At 37.8% G+C, this 26,335-nt stretch overlaps 1 protein-coding gene across 6 annotated transcripts in view; it reads left to right on the forward strand.

Moving 5' to 3' along the window:
- LOC120532637 (septin-11) overlaps positions 1 to 26,335 on the forward strand; it is a 162,736-nt gene that overhangs the window by 116,245 nt on the left and 20,156 nt on the right. For all 6 annotated transcript variants that reach the window (XM_039758814.1, XM_039758815.1, XM_039758817.1 and 3 more), the window contains exons 2-5: positions 8,428 to 8,548; positions 18,385 to 18,580; positions 19,816 to 20,002; positions 22,391 to 22,552. In XM_039758814.1, coding sequence (XP_039614748.1) covers positions 8,428 to 8,548; positions 18,385 to 18,580; positions 19,816 to 20,002; positions 22,391 to 22,552 — 666 coding nt within the window. The remainder of the gene's footprint in view (positions 1 to 8,427; positions 8,549 to 18,384; positions 18,581 to 19,815; positions 20,003 to 22,390; positions 22,553 to 26,335) is intronic.

Raw genomic sequence — 26,335 nt, forward strand, 5'->3', positions numbered from 1 at the left:
AATATGTCTACCTGGAATATTTTGACTTTGGATGTATTACATATTAAATGGTGTCAGTATTTTAAGAAAATTATTGAGAATCCGTTAAGAAAAATAAGTCAACTTTTTCTCGTTTGCTCCCCCTTAAAGTCCAGCAGCTTCTAAGTCATTTGGTAATATATTATATTATGTAAAGTGTTCTGGGTCTTTCAAAATAAGCCAGGAATTGAAATTCAGTAGGTTAGAAATTGTAATATTCTAATTTGACAATCATTTTGTTAATAGAAAAGCACAATTTTATGGGGTCAATACAGTCTTCAGTATTGTTTTCAATAAACTCAATACCAATTTTCTCAACAAGAAAAAGGAGTTTTGCTTTTTCACGACCATTTTTAAAAGAGAATACAGTAATCCCTCCTCAATCGCGGGGGTTGCGTTCCAAAACCCCGTGCGATAGGTGAAAATCCGTGAAGTAGAAACCATATGTTTGTATGGTTATTTTTATATATTTTAAGCCCTTTATAAACTCTCCCACACTGTTTATAAATATTCTCCGCACAGTTAAACAGTAAACCCTCGTTTATAGCGGTTAATCCATTCCAGACTTTACCGCGATAAATGAATTTCCATGAAGTAGGATTCTTTATTTATAAATCTAATATTAGCACAGTTACAGCATAGAAAACCTGTTTAAGACCTTCTAAATATGTTTTTTAACATTATTAGAGCCCTCTAGACATGATATAATACCCTTTAGTCAAAAGTTTAAACTGTGCTCCATGACAAGACAGAGATGACAGTTCTTTCTCACAGTAAAAGAATGCAAACATATCTTCCTCTTCAAAGGAGCGCGCGTCAGGAGCAGAGAATGTCCGAGAGAGAGAGAGAGAAAAGCAATCAAAAATCAATACGTGCTGTTAGAGCTTTTAAGTGTGCGAAGCACCGCGCGGGAAGCATATCGTATATCAGGCATGTCAAACTCACTACCATTGGTGGGCCGCTTCGACTGCCATACGTGCGTGAGCGGGCCGCACTGTTACAAATACTATTATACTATTATACAAAGTTACTGTTGCTTTCTTTTTAATACAGAAAACTTTAAAAAATGTAACGCTTAAAGTTTAAAGAAAAGCTATTTATTTCCATACACTCTCCGTACAACAGCGTACAGTTAGAGTCTTAGCCTCTTAGCTAGGTCCTTATATTATTATATTATATTCATTATATTCATTGCTTATATAGGAGTCTTACAGTGTGAGATCTATCTCTCTTTTGTCCTGACACTTGGCATCTCTTGTTAGTAACCAGTTCGTCAATATCAGGCTTGAAATCTTGTGCAGCTGCAACATTTATGAGGGATGAAAGGTGCTCAACAGTAAGTCTTGAGCGATGTGGGGTTTTGGTAGCTTTCATTAACGAAAACAATTGCTCATAAAGGTAAGTGCTTCTGAACATAGACAGTACTCTCGATGCCAACTTATGGATCTGCACATATGAGGGTAGCAAGTAAGCATACAAGCCTGGCACACCAACTTCTTTGTGTTTTGTCTTCAGAATAGAATCTGACTACAGTTCAATCAATTCCATTTAGATATTCTCGGGCACCTTATCAACGTAAGAGAACAGTGCAAAGTCCACTTCAGATCTTCAGCTGTAGTCTGCACTAACTGTTTGTTACAATACTAGCACAAACTTACATAAAACTAGTGCAACAAAATGTCAAAATATGCGAGCTGTTACTACTCGTGATGGTCAGTTATGCCCAGTGGCCAGTCTGAGCAGCCCAGCCAGTAGTATAACCTAGCAGGGGCGGCTCTAGGCTCGTGGCGGCCCTGGGCAGAGAAGGATTCGGTGGCCCCTTTCACCCGCCAATGTCAATATGGTATCTTATGCACAGTGGATGGCCACGTCTGTTGCAGCCACTGCATAGCCGCCTCGTGCTCATGACGCGCTTCTATATGCGCGTGTCAGTAACTTGAAAACCAATTGGCGGCCTATGATATTCTCATTACGGCAGAACGTTATAATACTACATATAGCTTACTGCTCCGACTCTAGTGACATTAGTAAATACAGCGTACTAATTAACAAGAAACACAATGTTTTTCGGCCACATTGCAGTCAGCTGTGTGGTTATTTTCTCTTTCTGTTTTATATTCAATATACAGTGCTTTCAGAAAGTATTCATAGCGCATCACTTTTTCCACATTTTGTTATGGTACAGCCTTATTCCAAAATGGATTAAATTATTTTTTTTCCTCAGAATTCTACACACAACACCCCAAAATGATAACATGAAAAAAGTTTACTTGAGGTTTTTGCAAATTTATTATAAATAAAAAAATTGAGAAATAACATGTACCAACATATTCACAGCCTTTGCCATGAAGCTCAAAATTGAGCTCAGGTGCATCCTGTTTCCCCTGATCATCCTTGAGATGTTTCTGCAGCTTAATTAGAGTCCACCTGTGGTAAAGTCATTTGATTGGACATGATTTGGAAAGGCACACACCTGTCTATATAAGGTCCTACAGTTGACAGTTCGTGTCAGAGCACAAACCAAGCATGAAGTCAAAGGAATTGTCTGTAGACCTCTGAGACAGGATTGTCTCGAGGCACAAATCTGGGGAAGGTTACAGAAAAATTTCTGCTGCTTTTAAGGTCCCAATGAGCACAGTGGCCTCCATCATCTGTAAGTGGAAGAAGTTCGAAACCACCTGGATTCTTCCTAGAGCCTGCCGGCTATCAAAATTGAGCGATTGGGGGAGAAGGGCCTTAGTCAGGGAGGTGACCAAGAACCCGATGGTCACTCTGTCAGAGCTCCAGAGGTCCTCTGTGGAGAAAGGAGAACCTTCCAGAAGGACAACCATCTCTGCAGCAATCCACCAATCAGGCCTGTATGGTAGAGTGGCCAGACGGAAGCCACTCCTTAGTAAAAGACACATGGCAGCCCGCCTGGAGTTTGCCAAAAGGCACCTGAAGGACTCTCAGACCATGAGAAACAAAATTCTCTGGTCTGATGAGACAAAGATTTGAACTAAAGATTGATGCCAAAGGTGCATCGACAAAGTATTGAGCAATGGCTGTGAATACTTATGTGCATGTGATTTCTCAGTTTTTTTTATTTTTAATAAATTTGGAAAAACCTCAAACTTTTTTCACATTCTCATTTTTGGGTGGTGTTTGTAGAATTCTGAGGAAAAAAATGAATTTAATCCATTTTGAAATAAGGCTGTAACATAACAAAATGTGGAAAAAGTGATGCCTTGTGAATACTTTGCGGATGCACTGTATACTGGCGTGGCGGCCCTTTGCTGGTGCACAGTTTGCACATGCCTAAAGCCGCCCCTGCTGCTGCAGCCTAGCACTTTAGTTATGACATTGGGGCTCATTAACTTTGGTCAAGGCTTATGGCTATACTAGCAGATGACGTTTCCGATACCGTAATGCCATGGGAAAGTGCACTTTTGTCAGAAGGCATAAGTAAGAAAAGTCAATAAGTAATGCCAAAGATGCAGAATGATTCAATCACAAATGATAGTAATCAGTTTGTACAAGTTCAGTGCTAACTAGGATCTGACATGAGGGCCGCACAAATTTCTGTTGCGGGCCGCATGCCGCCCAGGGGCCGCGTGTTTGACATGCCTGCCGTATATCATTGAGGAGTTTTATTTAATACCTAATACGTACTCTGATTGGATAGCTTCTCAGCCATCCGCCAATAGCGCCCCTTATATGAAATCAACTGGGCAAACAAACTGAGGAAGTGTGTACCATAAATTAAAAGACCCATTGCCCGCAGAAATTCCTGAACCAGCGAAAAATCCGTGATTATATATTTAGATATACTTATATTTAAAATCCACGATGGAGTGAAACCGCGAAAGTCGAAGCGCGATATAGCGAGGGATCACTGTATTTACTGACTTTGTTTATAGGAAGTCTTTGTGGTGTCTCTACAGTATAAGATGCTTTATAGGCATATTTAAACAGACAAATCTGATGTTGGGTTATGTAAATTGGTGTGTGAGGTACCATGTCAGACCATAGTTAAGATTTATTTTCCTGAGGCTACTTCTGCAATACTGGATACAGTTAAAGTCTCTTGTATTAACAAGAAGGCTGTAGCAATGTTAGAAAAAGTACAGACAAGAGCTGTCAGACTGATTCCAGGACTGCATATCTGAATGTAATTTATGAGGGAAAAACTAAAGAAGCAAAATCATTTAAGTTTTTAAGCAAATTGGTAGGCTCCAGCTAAACTGGAATAAGTTAGTTTGATAATAGGAAGACAAATTTTAGGAGGTATTAATTACTGGGGAATTTTAAGAGGCATTATAAGAGAAGTAAGAAAGTAAGTTGCCAGTTTTACCCTTGAAATATATTTTATAACAAGAACTTGGTGGGAGAGATGAAGGGTTCAGTAGTAGAATAATAGTAGAATTACTTAATCACAAATAAAACTGAATGTACAGTACATTGAACAGCTTACTTAGTAATCTAGAAAAACGTGGCACCATGACAATGTCTTTAGAAATGTCGCATGGATCGGAAATGATAACATAAGTTTGTCTGAAAGAACTATTCTTGACAAAAATCGCCTTGTGTTTTAAACCTTCCGTGAAAGACAAGTTTAGCAGTGGCACCACAGGGAATAGCTTGTAAATGAATACTGCAGTTTGCTTCCTGAAAAACTATAGACTAGGAAAAAGGTTGAATGCTGAGTCACTGATGCTATTCTTTCACTGCCAGAATCTCCCCTTAATTTTTGCCTAAGTCACACAAATGCGTTATGAATTAAAGAGGAAATACTGTAATTTAGTTCATTGTTCTATGCAATTTAATTTATTTTTGTAAATCACACTTAGCTTAAAACTCAACATTAAATTCAACAAAAACAAAGTTGTGAGCACCAAAAATCATGCAGTATATACAGTACATGTACTGTACTTCTGCATTTGAAGTACTAATTGGGTTCTTAAAACACCCATGTAACATCACATAACATTCTCATTTCCAACATTCTCTGAAATTGTACTTTTATAACTACATTAATATTTTTGAGAGAACTCCTAAAGATAGAATGAGAGTAGTAGAGTTTTATGGATAATTCAGGGCATACCCCGACAGATAATTCATATCGTTAATGATTATTAGGAGTTTATACTTTAAGATTAATTAAGTTAATGTGCTTAGACTTAGAACTACTGAATGATAATAAGAAACTATTCATTTCAGTTTGCAAACTATCAGATAGAAATAGGCCATTTTATTTTATACATTGGCAATGTGTGCTATTAAGAGAAGACATTTCAATGACTACCAGTAATGCTCATGAAGAAACTTTGTAGGTTTCTTTATAAAAACGTTCTTCATGGACAGCTGAAAGTAGCATTTTTTAAGAGATTATCTGCAAAATGTTATATAATTGTCAACAAAAAAAATTTAAAAGGTTTCTACTATAATGGAAGTCATGTGTTTTTATTTTTTGAAATGTAATGAAAGGAGGAGGTTAGGAGCACACGCAGATACAGGTTGCTGTTCATTAAAATATGAAACTAATTTGAATTCTGAATTCTAGGTAAAAATATTACAGTATAAAGACAAAATTAAGCATTTTTCTTTTTAAGGCAGTCGACAAGTCGCTCTTCTACACCCACTCGCACATCAACCTGTCCTGGCAGTTAGTACTGCATATAACATAATCAGGTCAAAGCAAGAATAGATAGGAGTCCATGCATTGTTTAAACACATTATTTTTATTACTGCTGATTTGCAAGAACAAAGACAACTCTTCAGTATTCAATATAGCCACAAACTGTTGCATTAACTTGAGTAGGCAATCTGGGTGATGGGAACAACGCTGTACACAAATGCAGTATATTAGCAGACCTCTGTCAACATCTTGAAATACACTTAAATTGCTGTACCACACATATATGTTAATTATTATTATTAAAAATACATAATTAAATTAGAAATCAAAAGTCCAGATGGTCAGTTTATTGTATTTTCCTGATCTTGGTATCCTGACATCGCACCTTTCCATATGTCCAGTGTGCACCACCAGAGTGGTGTGGCTGACTTCCTCTTCATTATGTCCATTAGGTAAAAAAGTGTGCCCTTTAATCACCTCTTGGGGTCTACAGTCTCCCTTAGGTGCCTTTCTTCTTATTTCTTATGTCACTGATGCCTTTTGAGCTCTTCACTTGTGATGACCAATTTTAGACTCTCTTCTCCTGTGACTCTTGTTTTAGAACAATCTTCCTGAATGATGTTTTCTCAATTATGCTGACCTCTTTTGCATGTCACTTTAGATAAAAAAAATATCTACAAAGTTAATAAATTTTACATGTAATTCAAAGCAACAAATTTAGAGTGCTTTCATGGTACTGCTTATGATAACCTGTAACTGTTAAATGTTGAAAATCTGTTAATGCATCTGTGACATCTAGGGCCTTTTGAACCAGAAGAAAAGGGCTTTTAAAGGCGACGATCAGCATGAGCTCAAGCACGGGCAGAAAGAACTCCAAGTCCAGGTCAGGGCAGCGAAGGAGCAGTACAGGAGAAAGCTGGAGCAAAAGTTGCAGAATAACAGCATGAAGGAAGTGTGGGATGGGATGAAGATCATCAGTAGCTGCAGCTTGAAGCGGGGTGCCACCATCGAGAGATGTGGAGAGAGAGCAAACCAGATAATAACTTCTTCAACAGGTTTGACCACCCTAACCCACTCTCACCTCAGAGTACTGCTTCCTCCACACATCCTTCTGCTGATACCAGCATAGGAGAGAGTTTCCCCCAATCCACAATTACAGCAGCCCAGGTAAGCAGAGAGCTGAGGACACTTTGTGCCAGCAAAGCAGCGGGTCCAGACGGAGTATTGTCATAACTGCTGAAGGCCTGTGTGTTGGAGCTGGGGAGTCCTCTACAGCGCATCTTCAACCTGAGCCTGGAACAGGGGAGAGTCCCGAGGCTTTGGAAAACATCTTGCATCACCCCAGTTCCAAAAGTATCACATCCTAGTGAGCTGAATGACTTCCGGCCTGTCGCTGTAACATCACATGTGATGAAGACCATGGAGCGGCTGCTTCACCACCTGAGGCCACAGGTCCGCCAAACCCTCGACCCTCTGCAGTTTGCATACCAGGAGAAGGTGGGAGTGGAGGATGCCATCATCTATATGCTACACCGATCCCTCTCCCACTTGGACAGAGGCAGTGGTGCTGTAAGAATTTTTTCTGGACTTCTCTAGCGCCTTCAACACCATCCAACCTCTGCTCCTTAAGGACAAGCTGACAGAGATGGGAGTAGACTCGCACCTGGTGAAATGGATCATGGACTATCTTACAAACAGAACTCAGTATGTGCGTATCGGGAACTGCAGGTCTGACATTGTGGTCCACAACACAGGAGCGCCGCAGGGGACTGTACTTTCTCCGGTCCTGTTCAGCCTATATACATCAGACTTCCAATACAACTTGGAGTCCTGCCACGTGCAAAAGTTCACTGACGACACTTCTATCGTGGGCTGCATCAGGAGAGGGCAGGAGGAGGAGTATAGGAACCTAATCAAGGACTTTGTTAAATGGTGTGACACAAACCACCTACAACTGAACACCAGCAAAATCAAGGAGCTGGTGGTGAATTTTAGGAGGCCCAGGCCCCTCATGGACACCATGATCATCAGCGGTGACTGTGTGCAGAGGGTGCAGACTTAGAAATAATCGGGAGTACAGCTGGATGATGAATTGGACTGGACTGCCAATACTGATGCTCTGTGTAAGAAAGGACAGAGCCGACTATACTTCCTTAGAAGGCTGGCGTCCTTCAACATCTGCAATAAGATGCTGCAGATGTTCTATCAGACGGTTGTGGCGAGCACCCTCTTCTACGTGGTGGTGTGCTGGGGAGGCAGCATAAAGAGGGATGCCTCACGTCTGGACAAACTGGTGAGGAAGGCAGGCTCTGTTGTAGGCACAGAGCTGGACATTTTAATATCCGTGGCAGAGCGACGGATGCTGAGCAGGCTCCTGTCAATAATGGAGAATCCACTGCATCCACTGAACAGTATCATCTCTAAACAGAGGAGCAGCTTAAGCGACAGACCGCTGTCACTGTCCTGCTCCACTGACAGACGGAGGAGATCGTTCCTCCCCCACATTATGCGACTCTTCAGTTCCACCCGGGGAGGTAAACGTTTACAATATACAGTTATTGTCTGTCTGTTATACCTGCATTGTTATCACTCTTTGATATTGTTTTTTTATCAGTATGCTGCTGCTGGAGTATGTGAATTTCCCCTTGGGATTAATAAAGTGTATCTGTCTGTCTGTCTGAATACTCAACAGCTGTAAAGAAACTGGAATAAGTGTTTAGCTGAAAACATTATAGTTCATTTTTACTCTTCAGCACTTCAGTCTGTCTAAATTTCTGTTCTGTGTTTTTCAGTCCCAGAGTGAAGATCTACGGAATTTGAATTTGTCTGGCCATGTTGGCTTTGATAGTCTTCCGGATCAGCTGGTTAATAAGTCCACAACCCAGGGCTTCTGCTTTAACATTCTTTGTGTGGGTAAGTGTTACTAAGAGACTTGAACTTTTTTTTTCTTCTTTAAAAGCAGAGCTAACATTCTGGGAGGCAGTCATTTGATGCCAGGTGTTTATGTGTATGTGTGGAATGCCTTTTAAGTTTTCTGTTGTAATGATAAAACTGAAAAGCCTGACTGCAAGTCTTTGCTGTACTTATGTAAGTAACTTGGAATATAAAAGGCTTCATAGACTGTTAAGGATCAGTCACATTCAGATCTCATGATGCTGCATAACAGGCATGAAATATGGTTAGTCCTAATCTCTTTCCAAGACCTGGTGCATTTTGTTATAATTTTGTGTGTTGTGAAGTTTTTAAATGGCTTGGATATTTTCTTGGTTCAGTCTACTAGTTATTGCTTTTCATTTGTAACCTTGTCTTTAATTTTCATTGAAACATCCTTTGTGTACATTTTGTTTTGTCTAGTGTAGTATACACAGTGAGTGGGGAGCCACTTCAACCACCAGTAATGTGCAGCATCCACCTGAATGATGCAATGGCAGTCAATTTGTGCCAGTATGCTCAACACACATTAGTTGTTAGGTGGTGAAGGGGTGAGAGATAGTTAGCCAATCAGAGACAGGGGGTGATTAGGGGGCCAGAATGACCAGCCTGTGGTGGACAATTTAGCCAGGCCATCAGGATACAGGCCCAGGGATCTTTAATGAGTCAGGACCTCTGTTTACATCTCATCTGAAGGACTACGCTATTTTTACAGCACAGTGTCCCTGTCACTGGACTGGGGCATTGGGATCTACATTCACAACACAGTGTAGGTGTCTTCTGCTGGCCTCACAAACACCTCTTCCAGGAGCAACCCAAGCTTTTTCCTGGTTGGTCTCCCATCCAAGTACAGGCCAGGTCTAAACATGCTTAGTTTCAGGTGGATGACCTGTTCTGAAGTGCATGTGGTATGAGCTTCAAAATACTAAACAATTTTTCAAAACTAGGTGCATTTAACCTTAATTTGCGTTAAATTTCTGAGCTACATAGGGGTGTATTCCATTCTCCAAATTATGTGACTTGTAAATGTATTTGTCTTCCAAGGTCTATTTTAGGTTTGTCCTAAAAATGATAGTACATTTAAAGAATCTCATTTTATGTTTTATTTAAAGATACATAAAATGTTATTTTGTAGTTTTTGTTATTATCTAATTACAGTAGACAATCCTAACTTAAAAATTTATAGTGACTTGTTGGGGAATACCTTTTAATACATCACCTAATTCCACATTTAAATATCTGTATATTCCTACAAAAGTGGCTTAGTCTGTTTGAGCTTCAGGTAGTCAGCTGGTTGCCTCTTGATGCAATTAATTAAATCAGAGATATTATTTTATTAAATTATTTTACAAGTGTAGATCCAGTAAAAAAAAAAAAGCTGTATACATTGACTGTAATTAGTATCCCTACACTTCCTATAATCATCTAGGTTAGTTATAAAATTATCTGCTAATCTAGTTCTAATAGTTTGTTTAATATAAGACTGTAAAATGAGCTGTCTTAAATTAGATATATTAAAATATTTTTCATTTTAACCTGATTTAGTTTCATGCTTTAAATAGCATCCTTTTTAGAGTTACATAACTAAGGTACATCATAACTGTACAACGGAATGGTTCTTTTCTGTAATAACCCCAACATTGCTTTGCTGAATGTAGTGTACTGACTATTTAATAGCAGGATTCTGGAAGTGTTAATATAGTAAAATCCTGTATGGAAGAGTTACCAAATTATAATATAGCAGCATTTGGGCTTCTTAGTTGGACAAAAGACAGCCCGGAGAGGGCTAAGCAAAGAAACATTTTATTCTGGCAGTTAAAGGAACAGTATTGGAGCACTATTCATGTCATATGTCAGCCAGGGATCCTCCACTGACTGGGATTCAAATTATTTCTCTATGTCTCTTTTGTTCCTACTTTTATTTATGTTGATTATGTACATCATTCTTTATTTTAGATTTTTTTCTGTGTATGTAAAGCTACCTTTTCTTTTGTGGTGGTCCCCCAAGAGGCGGAGCCGCTGCCAATCACCACCAGGAACTGCAATCCATCATGTAAATTTGGTGGGTCTTCCATAGTTCCTGGCAGTTCATTTTGAATGTACTATGGAGTGATGAGTCTTATGCTTTGTGGTCTACTGTACTTCTTGATTGTCTGGAGTTTCTGAATGTTTTTTGGCTTACTGTATTGGTATTTATGATATTAAACTTATATACTATAAAGATTCTGTGAGACCCTTTTTGTGTGTAGCTTGGGTTTTTGACAAAATTTCACCCTCTAGTGGGGTTTTTTTAAAGTACAGTTTGGGATGTGCATGCATTGGGACTCCCAGTCAGAACAATTCAGTATTGGAGGTTTATTCAAACAAACTGCAAACTTGACAACTCCTTAGTTGTTTTACTCCAGTGGTAGTTCCTTCGTATTAAAAGAAGTTTCCCTTTATGAATGAGGAACAACTAACTGCTCTATAAAGCCGACAGCTGCTTAATCAGAAACCCTTTTAATTAAAAAGTGTAGAGATTTTAAACTGAGCACCTCTTGCTGCCTATCATTCGACAGGCAAGCCTGCTTGAATGTGAACTCCAAGCCTGTGTCTATTATTTGCAACCTTACAAATTCAGACTGTGCATTACCCAATGTACCCTGAGTCTTTAACTCCTCATCATTAGCAGAGTAGGTCAAAGGCACAAGGCCGAGAGCCTCAGCTGGCCGCTCCTAAGACCCCAGTAAAGGCTTCTCTAAATCCACTGAAGAAGTCCTCTCTCCTTCCTTACTAGTCATATCTAGTTCAATTTCCAAGCCAGCCTCCAGGCCAACTTTACCATCGACAAGCCTTTCCCGATCTTCAGTAGACACAGTCTTTAAGGGAAAAATACGCACTCTGTCACCCTTTTGGATCTGCAGGAAAAAGTCATTTCACTCCCCTGTTAACACATGTCCGAAACTGCTGCCCAAACTCAGTATGTCATACCCCAATATAGTCTGATGCTTTAACTTCGCCAGGAACATAATAAGCATCGCCACATCTGTGGAAGACAGTTTCAGTTGCCGGGGCATCCACAGGCTCCCAACACTGCAGCGGCTCACAGCTAAAGCAGATCCAAGTCGATCATGGTCGTGCTGTAAGTGGTTGCTGTCAATGGGTGATGCAGGGAACAGTATTACTTGGCCACTAACCTGACTGATTGCTGTGTCTGTGTATAGGAGAATGGTAGATCCCGCTACAATAAATAACCATATTATTCCTGTTTCAAGCTGAATAAAGTTGGTTTTGCTAAGGTACAGAGACTCGGCCTCGTGTTTTGGGGTACAAGACCGAGACTCGCACATCACATCACGAACAGGAGACTCAGAAACATAATTATGACAAGAAAATAAAGCTCCGTGAGTTTAAGAAGGGGGATCAGGTACTGGTGTTGATCCCTTTGGACCCACATAAATTTCGGGCAAAGTGGCACAGCCCAGCAGTAGTAGAAGAGCACATTAGTCCTGTGAATTCTAAAGTGAGAATTTCGGGTTGGCGGAGGCCCGTGCAGGTTTGGCATATTTAATCTTTTGAAAGAGTGGCAAGACCTGCATGAGGCCGTGTTCACGTAGCAGTTGTTGCTCTAACTGGAGTCGCTATTGGTGATGATTTGATGGATGCCCAGAAGGAGATCATAACTGCACCTGGTGTTACTGTACACATGTGCCCCCATATTGCCTGAGAGGACATGCAAGGAGGTGAAATTTCACCATATGCTCAAATTGGGGGTTATCTGTGAAAGCAAAAGCAAGTGGCAGAGCCCAATCATTCTGGTCACAAACCCGGACAGCTCAAGTTGATTTTCCTGAAATTCTTAGACTCCGCTTTGTCTTTTGGGTGCAAGGCTGCAGCTCACGCGTCAAATGTATAACTGTGATAACAAATTGAAGGTTCCATTTCAAGCAGTGCTTGTGAGCAAATTGGAATTTAATTCCACTGTGTACACCAGAAAATAAATTCTAAATAAACTGATTACACTATATATCAGGTCAGTGCTATACATTTTTTTTTTAATTCAAATCCATTTTATGAGACATACAGTGCATCTGGAAAGTATTCATAGTGCATCACTTTTTCCACAATTTGTTATGTTATAGCCTTATTCCAAAATGGATTAAATTCATTTTTTTCCTCAGAATTCTACACACAACACCCCATAATGACAATGTGAAAAAAGCTTACTTGAGGTTTTTGCAAATTTGATTAAAAATAAAAAAAAACTGAGAAATCACATGTACATAAGTATTCACAGCCTTTGCTCAATAGTTTGACGATGCATGTTTGGCAGCAATTACAGCCTCAAGTCTTTTTGAATATGATGCCACAAGCTTGGCACACCTATCCTTGGCCAGTTTCGCCCATTCCTCTTTGCAGCAGCTCTCAGGCTCCATCAGGTTGGATGGGAAGTGTCGGTGCACAGCCGTTTTAAGATATCTCCAGAGATGTTCAATCGGATTCAAGTCTGGGCTCTGGCTGGGCCACTCAAGGACATTCACAGAGTTGTCCTGAAGCCACTCCTTTGATATCTTGGCTGTGTGCTTAGGGTTGTTGTCCTGCTGAAAGATGAACCGTCACCCCAGTCTGAGGTCAAGAGCGCTCTGGAGCAGGTTTTCATCCAGGATGTCTCTGTACATTGCTGCAGTCATCTTTCCCTTTATCCTGACTAGTCTCCCAGTTCCTGCTGCTGAAAACATCCCCACAGCATGATGCTGCCACCACCATGCTTCACTGTAAGGATGGTATTGGCCTGGTGACGAGCGGTGCCTGGTTTCCTCCAAATGTAACGCCTGGCATTCACACCAAACAGCTCAATCTTTGCCTCATCAGACCAGAGAATTTTGTTTCTCATGGTCTGAGAGACCTTCAGGTGCCTTTTGACAAACTCCAGGCGGGCTGCCATGTGCCTTTTACTAAGGAGTGGCTTCCGTCTGGCCACTCTACCATACAGGCCTGATTGGTGGATTGCTGCAGAGATGGTTCTCCATCTGGAAGGTTCTCCTCTCTCCACAGAGGACCTCTGGAACTCTGACAGAGTGACCATCGGGTTCTTGGTCACCTCCCTGACTAAGGCCCTTCTGACCCGATCGCTCAGTTTAAATGTCCGGCAGGCTCTAGGAAGAGTCCTGGTGGTTTCGAATTTCTTCCACTTACGGATGATGGAGGCCACTGTGCTCATTGGGACCTTCAAAGCAGCAGAAATTTTTCTGTAACCTTCCCCAGATTTGTGCCTCGAGACAATCCTGTCTCAGAGGTCTACAGACAATTCCTTTGACTTCATGCTTGGCTTGTGCTCTGACATGAACTGTCAACGGTGGGACCTTATATAGACAGGTGTGTGCCTTTCCAAATCATCTCCAATCAACTGAATTTACCACAGGTGGACTCCAATTAAGCTGCAGAAACATCTCAAGGATGATCTGGGGAAACAGGATGCACCTGAGCTCAATTTTGAGCTTCGTGGCAAAGGCTGCGAATAATTATGTACATGTGCTTTCTCAATTTTTTTTATTTTTAATAAATTTGCAAAAATCTCAAGTAAAATTTTTTCACGTTGTCATTATGGGGTGTTGTGTGTAGAATTCTGATGAAAAAAATGAATTTAATCCATTTTGGAATAAGGCTGTAACATAACAAAATGTGGAAAAAGTGATGTGCTGTGAATCCTATTTTGGAGTTTTATGTTAATACAGGATCATGATTTTTAGCAATTTTTAAATGAACTTGGAATGAATCACCTTTGAATCATCGTAATAAAATTACCAAATGCCTCTACGTGTGCGGAGTTGCCGTCATCTCATGAGACAACAAAATTAACTCCTGTGTCCTGAGCTCAAATACCCATGCACCAAGACCCCACCACCTATAGACACAAATCCCTAAGCCTCTCTTCATCTTTCCAACCACACACCCCCAAATCCTCAATGATATTGACCTTTGTAGATATTTTGAAATGACAATGTGACAATTTAAACTTTAAAGACTTTGTACAGTCCTAATGTAGACTGGTGTGATCAGTTTCTTTATCTTCATCTCTCCTAGTCATTCATAGATTATCTCACTCCTACTTTTATGGGACTAGTTTTCACTCCTTAAAACATAATGTCGTAATATTTATCTTTCCATCATAAAATGTGTAGGTGGTATGGAATCTGTTTTAAGTCACCTACTAGAATCATGTATTTCAGTCATTAATATTTTTATACAGATATATTTACAGAAGCACTTTCTGAAACACTCAAAGTACTGTGTAACTGGGGGAAAAGTCAAGTCAAAGTGAACTTTATTGTCATCTCAGGCATATACACGTATACTTCATATATTTCACTCAAACTACAAACTAGAAATATATCAGAACTAACCACTGAGACTGACCAATAAAAAAATAAACATAAAAATAAAATTTATCCTGTGATATTCTTTACAAATGTTGCAATTGCAAACTTTTGGATACAATTGGAAAAGATGAAGCAATTTTTAGTCACACCAGTCTTCTAAGTAGAGAAGAGCAAAGGAAGTATAGGAAGTACGTGGAAATCCTATATGTTTGTTTAGACAGGCTTGCCTAAATCCATTGTGCATTTGGAGAGATCTATATGTAGCGCGTGTGTTGTCAGCACAGGCATTAAACACAAAGTCATATTTGCATTTCAGAAAGCCCAGAGGCAGTAGGTAGATATTCTGTAGAAGCAGACCAAGTACAGGACTTAAGGACCACCACAAGAGACCGAATCTACACAAAACCTTGCATGTGTCCAAATGAGTGAGAGCATATCTATAAAGTGTATGTACTAATAAGTCCAGTATGGTTTTTAAAGTGGTATGTTAGAATGTGGTGGTTAATAGTATGACAGATCAGTGGTGAGGCTAAGAAGAAGCTTAAAGGTAGATCCAGCATTAGTAAGAAGGTGGTCATTCAAAATGCATACAATAACCACTTTGGTGCCATTATGATACTTAAAATGTGTCTGGAAGGATTTAAACAGAATTCTGAAGATTCAAATAGAAGAATCAGGCAGTAGTTGGTCAAAGCAGACTAGTTAAGGGATGGTTTATGTTAAACAGGAGGACCTTTTGCAAGCTTCAGTAATGCAATGAAAGAGTCGGACTGAAGGGACAGGTGGTTAGTGTCTAACGGAAAGAGAAGCACAGGAATTGAACATAATAGGACACAGCGTCCAGAGATCGGGAGGTAGATCTGGAACAAAAGAGGTAGTCAGAGATGATAAACATTATAAAAGGGCCTGGAGGTAGCAAATGGTGGGAGAGAAGCAGATGGAGCAATCATATGGGCAAGATTGGGAGAAGGTATGCAGTGGTCAGAGAAGTGTGGGTCTTACCATCTAACATGTAAGTAAATGCAGTGTGACAAAGTAAGATTTTCTGCTATCTTTCTGTCTTTCTATGACAATATGTATTCAAAGTTGCTGTCCCGTTGATACTCACAGCTAGCCTCAGATACGGTATATTGCCTTAGCAAGTTGATGTTTTTTCTTCCCCATTTCACTGTATCTTAATAAATATGGATGCAGAGGCAGAATTAATTTCTTAGTCTATTGTTATTCCTATACTAAACCTGTTTTTGTAAGATTAATTATTCATGTTTACTTTTTTTTTCTTTTTTGATCAGGAACTGATTGTTTCTAGAATATGTAAAAATATCCCTCAAATCAAATGGTAAAACACGCTTGAAACAAAATAGTATATTGCTTTGCTATAGTAAAGTAAACTAGCTTTTCATATCCAGCATTCTTTGTTCTTCCTGCCCACCTGTTTCATACATATACAAATATATTCTAAAGCCTGCTAAATCAAGAACACATTGGGCAAGCATACATATGCACCAGTTACTTTCCACTTACACCAAGCTAAAATAGAATCACCAGTTTACCTAAAACACACATTATTTGTTGATGTAGGCGAAAAGCTGGGGTATCAAAGAAAACTCAGTGACACGCTGTTAAAAATGCAAACTGTGAGACAAGTGCTAACCCCTGAACCAGTGGGTTACCAATTTACATTTACTGTATACAAATTCACCAAAACAGCAGTGGAATAAAAACACAGTTGATCATCATGGTTGAGTTAACATTTATTTCAGATTCTAATTGTTTTAATCAATTAATTATGCCTGGATTAATTCATTTTGGTGTAATCTGCCCCCATCCAACCCCCAAAAAGCTTTCCGGTTTTCCATGAGCTCAGCTGAGTCATACAGTATCTCTTTCACATTGTTTCTGAATATGCACCTTTCATCTTTAAAGCTGTGTTTCTTAATAGCTTTGTAATTCACTGCTGAATCCCAGGAGGACAGCTAGTATAATGTAGTACATTGACTTCATCTGTAATAAGCTTAAGTCTAAGGAGTGATACGGAGTAAGGATCTAGATAGATTTTTATGTAACCTTCCCCAGATTTGTGCCTCGAGACAATCCTGTTTCGGAGGTCTACAGACAATTCCTTTGACTTCATGCTTGGTTTGTGCTCTGACGTGAACTGTCAACTGTGGGATCTTATATAGACAGGTGTGTGCCTTTCCAAATCATGTCCAATCAACTGAATTTACCACAGGTGGACTCCAATTAAGCTGCAGAACCATCTCAAGGATGATCAGGGGAAACAGGATGCACCTGAGCTCAATTTTGAGCTTCATGGCAAAGGCTGTGAATACTTATGTACATGTGATTTCTCAGTTTTTTTATTTTTAATAAATTTGCAAAAACCTCAAGTAAACTTTTTTCACATTGTCATTATGGGGTGTTGTGTGTAGAATTCTGAAGAAAAAAATGAATTTAATCCATTTTGGAATAAGGCTGTAACATAACAAAATGTGGAAAAAGTGATGCGCTGTGAATACTTCCTGGATGCACTGTATATATGTATATGTATGTGTGTATATATATATATATATATATATATATAATATATATATATATATATTGTGATGGATGGCCAGCTTCATATTCCGCCCTCACCCCCAGGCCGCCAGGAGGAGCTCTCCCGAGAGCATGGACGGGTCCTGAATTCCAGCAGGGCCTCATGGACTATGTAGTTTTTATGCGCAGCCCTGCTGGATACCTAGGAGACCACTGGGAGTCGCTGTCGGGTGGCCAGTAGACTCATTTATGCCCTATGACCCGTAAGTTCGTCACAGGAGGAGCGACGAGCTTACGGGGTGAAAAAAAATACTATTTACCCTGACCCGGAAGGAATAAGGACTTGTGGACTGTTGGGCAGGAACACCTACGGGTCAGGGAGTATAAAAGGACTGTGGGAGCTCTCAGATGACGAGCTGAGCTGGGTGGTAGGAGGGCAACGCGTCTGGGAGTGGAGGATTGTTGATTTATTATTGTAGTTATTGTGTTTATTTGCGAGTATAGTGTGGAGTGGAGAGTGCTTAGTGCACATAATTATTATAGTAAAAGAATTATTACACTTTTACCTAGTGTTTTGGCATATATATATATATATATATATATATATGCAAAATAGTTGTCCTGTTCTCAGTTCCAATAAAGTCAGTAAGCTGCAAGCTTGCATTAGATTTTTTAAGAACTTTCATCTACAAATCTTGTCAGCTTCATAACTTTTTTTTTTATGTGATGCCTTATTACAAATGTCTGAATAAAGCATTTATTTCTGATTTTGTCTAATTCAGTACTTTTACATTTTACACCTTGCATATATTAAGTCTTGGAGGTCAGACCACTTTATATGAATAAGATAATGATAGTTTAATTTTTTTAAAGTTTCTCCACTTTAAAATATCTTGTCTATTTTGCTTGCTTTGCAAACAGGAGAAACTGGCGTTGGCAAATCCACTTTAATGGACACATTATTCAACACCAAGTTTGAAGGTGACCCAGCCACGCACAATGAACCCGGTGTTCGATTAAAAGCACGAAGCTATGAACTTCAGGAGAGTAATGTACGATTAAAGCTGACCATTGTTGATACTGTTGGGTTTGGCGATCAGATTAACAAAGATGAAAGGTAAAGAAATTTGAATAATGTACAATATTTTGTTAAATACACACAACATTTAAATAAGCAGTTCATTCTATTTTTTGTCTCAAATTTTATGTTCCCCCTAGGTCCCAATACTAAGCTTTAAACCTTTCTTTTTATGATCCTTCAGAAATGATCTAGTTAGTTTAAAGTTTAACGTTCTGTCAAAAACATTGCAACAATTTCTTAACTTTAATACCACTCAACCCTGATATACAACAATAATACAAACTGAAAGATGTAACTCCTAGTAACGCAACATATACAGTAGCAGGGCTATTTCTCCTTTAAGCAATAATAGAAAACGGGTGTCCTGAATGTAGGTAGTTTTTCCCCTAAATATCAAATTCAAAATGAGTGAAGATTTGCAAAACATCAATAAAGTTTCAGTTTAAACATTTGATATCTTGTCTTCATAGTGTATTCAATTGAATATAGGTTGAAAAGGATTTGTAAATCATTGTATTCTGTTTTTATTTACGTTTTACACAACGTCCCAACTTCATTGGAATTGGGGTTGTAGTAAAATGTACAGTATGTTGTAGTATATTAATACTAGATATTTAGATGTACTGTAAAAATCTGTATCTTTATTTTATCTAATGCATTTAACAACAAAAGGAAGTTTACATTTTGCATTACATTATTTGGTAATTTTTAATGTCATCATCCGGTTAGCATTTTAAGAGATTATTAATAGCTGAGCCTGATTTCTGTCACTTGTAGCTCTCAGGTTATGCTGGATTGTGAGAGAATATTGACCAAACTTTCAGAATAATTTAAAAGTTATACTTTTCAGTTAATCTCTGCAGACAATTTACTTTTCCTGATCTGTTGTTGCTATTCTTGGAACAATCTGTTGCCATTTATTGTTAGACAAATTTCTTCCCTTGCCAAATGCAATATTTGCAAGCTTGCAGCTTTTAAGGATGTTGCTCTGCTGTCTAGGATGACACTTTTTTATTTTAAATGCTATGTAGTTTTCCAGAAAGCATCAAGTGCTTACTCTAAACTCTTAGCTTTGATTTAGATTATTTCACATAATGAGGTTTTGCCTGGATTTTCTTATTTAGTGAAATGAAAAGCATAAAACCTGAAAAATATATAGTCCAGTGTTGTGAATCTTATTTACTCATCAGAACATTGATCTTCTCAAATGCAAAGTTAAATAAAGATTTGCAAGTGTCAAAAATCTAACTTTGACTGTTTTGTTATTCCAGTTACAAACCAATTGTTGAATACATTGATGCCCAATTTGAAGCATATCTGCAAGAAGAGCTGAAGATAAAACGTTCTCTGTTTAATTATCATGACACACGGATCCATGCTTGTCTGTATTTCATAGCACCTACTGGACATTCTCTAAAGTCTCTTGACCTTGTCACAATGAAAAAACTTGACAGCAAGGTATAAATGTCTTTTATAATTATAGCCAGCCTGGATTTCATTTATTGCAGCACAGTCTACCTAATATATTCTTTGTTTGTGGGGAGAAAATTTGTAGTCTGAAGTTGAGATAGGTTTAATTGTGACTTTAAACAAATGTCAGTCACATAATTTCAGTATAATGGTGGACTGTCTGTCACTTTTGTGACATGAAAACCTCCATACATCTTCATGTAAACAGCTCCAGTTTACTAGATTGAGATCCTCTTATCATGAGACCATGAGCCAGCAAGTCTGTATTTGCATTACTGTGCCAGGAACCATTCTCTGGGCATGCTGAAATTGATGCAACAGAAAGTTAAGTCTTGATCAGTCTTGTATTAGACTCCCAGTGAAAAGCAATCCTTTGGTGGCAGTGTGGTCAGTGATCAAGGTAAGTCTCTGCTGAAGCAGATAGTATTGGTATTGATGATGCTTATTTCACAATGAGAACTTTATTATTTGCAGTGTTATATGCTACATATGTGTCAGCAGTTACTGTAAAGATTCCTAAAAGGTTATTCTGTTTTGTATTAGTCTGTTTGGAAAGTGAGAGGAAAAATGAGAAGTAACTAATGACATAGCTTTACACAAGGACATCATAAGGGCTTGAAATGATCTTTTTACTTCTAGGACATGTTTTATTTATTTATTTATTGCTTCGTATCAAGATGGTAAGAAAACTTTTTTTTAAATGTATTTTACTTTATTTGTGAGTATTTCCATGTTAGCATATGCTCTGCAAAGAACTGATGTTTTTTTTTTTTTTTACAATCTTTTATACAAAGAATGGATAACTTGATCTTTTACTTCCGTTTTTTTTCCTACAGTAACCTCTGTATTTACAGTGCTGTTAAATATGCATGTATTCGGATTCAGCGGGTTAGAAAATGGATGGATGGATGGATGGATGTTAAAAAAAAAAAAAAAACAAAGTAGAAGTTATATTCGGCATTTGAGTCCTTATTGCTGCTTTTCTAACCTTTCTAGTTTCAAATATTAGTCACCATTTTTATCAGGGATCTCTTAAATAAATTTAAAACCTTTGGTCCTGTCTTATTTTGATTTTTTCCCAGTACAGTTATGTTTCCTCACATTTTAAAAGTGTAATTTTTGTCAGTTTCACAAAATTGTTTCAGTAATATCTCTTTGCATTTTAGATTTATATAATTTGTGAATGCTGTTTTAACCTTTCACTGTTTGAGCATAGGGAGGCTAACTGATTTCCTGAGGGGTTGGTGTAGTTATGACACAATTTTCATTCAGTTAATTTGGAATCTTGTTCAACTTTGTTTTGCTTATCTATTCCCAATGGTATACAAGATGGATTTATATATTTTTATAACCTGGGTTCAGTTACTAGTTCAGACTATTTATTGGAGTGCTTACCTTTTTGTGTATTTACTGTATGGTGCTTGGTTTTGTTTTATTACCTTCATTTAAAAAAGCACAGCATTTCAATTTTGCTTTTATTCACGCGTGTGTGTGTGTGCGCATTTTTACTTTTATATTATAAATATGGATGGATCTTTCATTTTTAATATATAAAGTCTATAATGCTGTATATTGCATTTGAATTATTTCCCCTCTATCCAAACAGAGCCTCTGTCCCTGCTGAATAACACAATGATGCCAGTAGTATGCATGCAGATAGACAGTGACTTTTTTGGAACCACAAAGCATTTTGTGATTAGATGCCAAAAAGTTAAATATTTGAAATTTTCCACATGGTTTTGGAAGAATTAGTATGCATTATTACAAAATTTACTTAGGCAAATGTGTTGTTTTAATCAGAAAAGGCCTATTAGTTCCTTTCAGTTTTCCCATGGCCTCTTGGTTAGCCTTTCTGATTTGCTTTCCCCATTCATGGTCATCAATTTTGCAGGGTCTTCAAAATATTTGCAGTGTCCCAGTGGTGCCATATTTCTTCTATTTCTTAATGATAGGCTTCACAGTATTACTGTATACAGTATATTAGTAGGTTTGATGCTTTTCAGATATTATTTGTATTTGTACTGTTAAACAGCTGCTGATTTACAAACATTGTTAAAATTTCATTTTTAAACTATAACAAATCTCATTTACATGTACTGTACATACTGTTCATGTAATATATATCATTTTTTGGATTAGAAGTCCTTTCTCTTATAGTTCGAAAGTAAATGATCTAAATGCCTATCTTTCCGTGATGGTACATACTTATTATTCATATGTTACATTATTTTCTTTGGTCCTTTTCAAGGTTTGCCTTAAAGATTCCCATTCAAGAAAAGCAAACAATACAAAACATACTTGAAGTGAATCCTGTCTGACTAAGCTAAATGCTTATAGCTACAATACATGAATTTAAAATGCTTTAATCTTCAACAGGTCAATATTATCCCAATCATTGCCAAAGCAGACACCATTGCCAAAAATGAACTACATAAGTTCAAGAGTAAAATCATGAGTGAACTGGTCAGCAATGGTGTTCAAATCTATCAGTTTCCAACGGATGAGGAGACTGTTGCAGAGATCAATGCCACCATGAGTGTGAGTAAAACATTTCCTTTGATTTGGTTAGTTTAACAATGAAAAATGTCATTTTCAGATGTTTGTACTGTGATGTACTGTAGAGATAATGTTTACAGAACAGATGTATATTTTTGGTCTGCAGCTGGTTCTGATTGTCACCCATTTCAGCCAGGCTAGGCTTTTTTTTTATATACACAATCCTGACTAGGTAAGGGTATAACTTTACTAGATACACAATACAACATATTTTTGTACAACGTTCTTCATTTAGTGCAGGTGCAGAGTTCTATAAACAATTTTCAGTTAAAATTTAAATATAGATTATACGAATTACAGAATTAGTACGTATAAAAATGCATATTTGTTAAAATACACTGAGAACAAGGTACAAACTAAATAAATGAAACAATCAAAAACAAAGTCAGACACAGCCACAGTCGTAGAGACCTTGGCTCACTATCCACCTACCCCCTCTGCATGGCATTCTGTTGTGGAGTCATAGTTAAATGAAATAGCACATGTGTTTGTATCAAAGATTATAATTTTAACCTGCTTCATAATATATCTATTTTTTCTAATTTTAGCAAGGGGCCTGGCTCGGTTAAATCTTAATATATTTTTCCCCGTGGTCCTCATTGTTATGAAACTCCTGTCTAGGTATTCAAATGTTATCATTAATACAGATATGCAGCAACAAAGTGAACTCTCCCATTCAGCCTTCGCATTGGGCACCCTGGCTTCCTGGAGATTCCTATGAAATTTTAAATTCGTTTCTCTAATGTGTGTATACTGCATTTTCTGTTAACTCCAAGTTTACTGAACAATATTCACAAATAGAGTTATCTGTATTTTGGACAGAAAAAGCTGACAGCTTCTTTCTTGTAGACATAGGAAATGCATCTTTATGTGCATTATTATATAGACTCTTGTATATTTCATATTGAGTGCATTTACTGGGATAAGGTGAATAACCTGGTTAAGGCAGAAACCTGCTTTCTTAAAAACCTGCACATATATGGAGAAGTAATCTTCTGGAGTTCTTTTTTGTCAAAATGCTGTGATGTTATTAAACCACACACAAAAATCTTAAACATCATTAGCCATGTTGAATCTGAAAATAAAAATGATGCCTTTGATCATTTTTTTGTGTTTTATAACTGTTTAGTCAAACTGACACTTTTTAGTGTGTACTACTAGATTGCATGCAGCACACTTTGTTCTGCTTGGCTCTGTGATTGAGCCCTGCAAATGACCTGGTACTCCTTGCCTTATACCCAGTGCTTCTAGAGTAATAATAACTCAAATAATAACACAGGATTTTTACTTCAATAAGATAAATAGTGCATTAGCTTACGCGTTACTTTAAAAAGTAATCAGACCATGTAATGCATGTTACTTTTAAAATGTTACCCAGCTGCTCTCTAGATTGCGTTGCTGAGTTTAGCACTATATTTTCAGCTTATTATCATCATACTTAATAGCAATTTCTGAAATATTGAGACAGATTATTTCAGCCAGGAGAAGGAATAATGCGATTGCCCCAACGTTTGCCACTGGGAATTTATTTCGTGGGCACTTCTCCCTGTGGCTGCAGAAGACATGTGCAAAGCATATACATGTGCATACAACATAACCCGTAAGAGTAACTCAGTTAATGGTTTACATGACCACATAATCAGATTATTCACAGAGAAAGGAGAAAGGTAAAATTGATGTTTGTCAGGGCATTTTCATCCAAGTTAAATGAGCATGACCTTGTTTCTCTTTGAAGGAGCCATTCTGCACACCATTTAGCGTCGTTTAGTTTTCTGAACATCTGTGAATTGTTTTTCAGTTAAGCTTGGAATGATTTGGGCAGTTAAGCATTTGGTGGTGTTAGTGCAGAATTTTATTCACTTTAGGAAAGATTATTTAACAATAGAAGTGGCCAACATGTGGCGATTTTGTCAGACTCGCCACTTCAACCTCTTTGGTGATTACGGTAATTGGGGGTGGAAGTTGCTTTTAAACTCTTAATTCTTGCAGAAAGATGTTTACAGACTAGGGCTGCAACTAATGATTATTTTGGTAGTCGACTAATCATTCAATTTATTTTTCGATTAGTGATGATTATTTCATGCCTGACTATATTGATGCCTGCAACCTGTGGTTGCACATCCTGTTCTGGGCTCCAGTGCATGTCTTACCTCATCTGCTCACGTCTGTCAACCTATGAAAGTCATCCTGATGTCTCTGCATTAACACGATTAAAATTAATAATAATCAAATTAAAATAACAACCAGTGAAACATATGAATTTGAAAATAATCAGTTGTTTTTATATTAGTGTGACCATCACAATAAAAAAAGAAATACATTAAACAATACAAACTAAAGTGCACATAGTCTTTAAACAAAAAAAGTGCATTTAACTTAACCAAAAAATACATTGTTAAAACTGAAATGTTTTCATATTTTAGTAATAAATGACAAAATGTAGACATAAACTATATAATGGGTAAAGCCTGAAGTGCAAAGATCAAATAAACACTTTCACAAAAGGTTTAAGGACGATACAATAGCTTGTGTGGTGCAGCGGTAGGAATTGCTGACTTATAATCAAGAGTCCCCGATTCGATCCTGACTGCCTCGTATTTTTACCGTTTTGAGTAGTGAGTGGCTCTTATTGTTAATATTATACAGTAAACACATACATTTGATTTGCATCTGTAACAGCCACTGTAAATGTATAGTACTTGTAAAAGTTAACTTTTTTTTTCACTTCTATTGAAGGTTCTGTTTGACACGTAGACAATAAAAAAAATCTGCGTTGCCGATTTTTTGTAGTCGACGTCGTTGATTACGTCGACTAATCATTGCAGCACTATTACAAACAAAATTTATAGTCAGTAAATGTATTTTTTTAATAGAATACGCATTTGCCATTTTCTGCAACTATACAGCTTGCATTTGTATAGGTCGATAGAGCAGAATTCAGTCCTAGAAAGGGATGTCATGTTATCAAACATCACACTCAACCATGCATCCAAACTGCTTCACACTTTTTAGGGCAGTTTCCTTTGTGGTTAAAAAAAATATTGTCAAACAGTGGAAGAATATACAAAACATAAGACAGTGGCAGGTTTGAGAGTCGTACATGGGCCACATAAACTGAGTGTGGTGTTAATGATGTTTTATACTCAGTTTCAATCACTGTTGATTACCTAATACAACACCAGTTTTGGAGCTTGTGATAGAAGGAGATGGGGCCATTTATGCTTATCTATTTTTTGCTTAGAAATGTCCAAGGGCATCCCTAAGGCAGAATTACTTAGGCCCTGACTTCACTGCATGCTTCTATGGGATTCACATGCTAGCTGAAGCAAAAGATGTTGGTGTTTTTCTATACATAGGTGTTTCTGAATAATTTTATCTTGGTTAAAAGTACACAGCAGGTTGTAGTTTAGTGTGATCCTGCAGTCTGATAAGTGATATCTGAAATAAATGATGATTAAGATATGAATGGTTTCAAACATCTATGTGAGTAAAGCAGTACAAGATCAAAATTCAAAGCCATCTATTACTGAATGTAGCAGGGAACATCAAGTTTAAAGTTCCAAAGCCCTTTGGCAATCCATGATAGTGAAATTATAGTTAAAATGTGACACTCTTTGACTTTATTCATTTAAATGTGGTGCATTTCTAAAGCTTTTTAATGGCTTACGTTTACAAAGTGACCCCAAATGATGAAGGGGAAAAAATAATAATTGATAGGGATAAAGTACCGGGCAGGTCTGAGAAGCAGTGATTAGCATGCTGTGT

Source organism: Polypterus senegalus, chromosome 7, assembly GCF_016835505.1.
Source record: "Polypterus senegalus isolate Bchr_013 chromosome 7, ASM1683550v1, whole genome shotgun sequence".
Lineage (NCBI taxonomy): Eukaryota > Metazoa > Chordata > Cladistia > Polypteriformes > Polypteridae > Polypterus > Polypterus senegalus.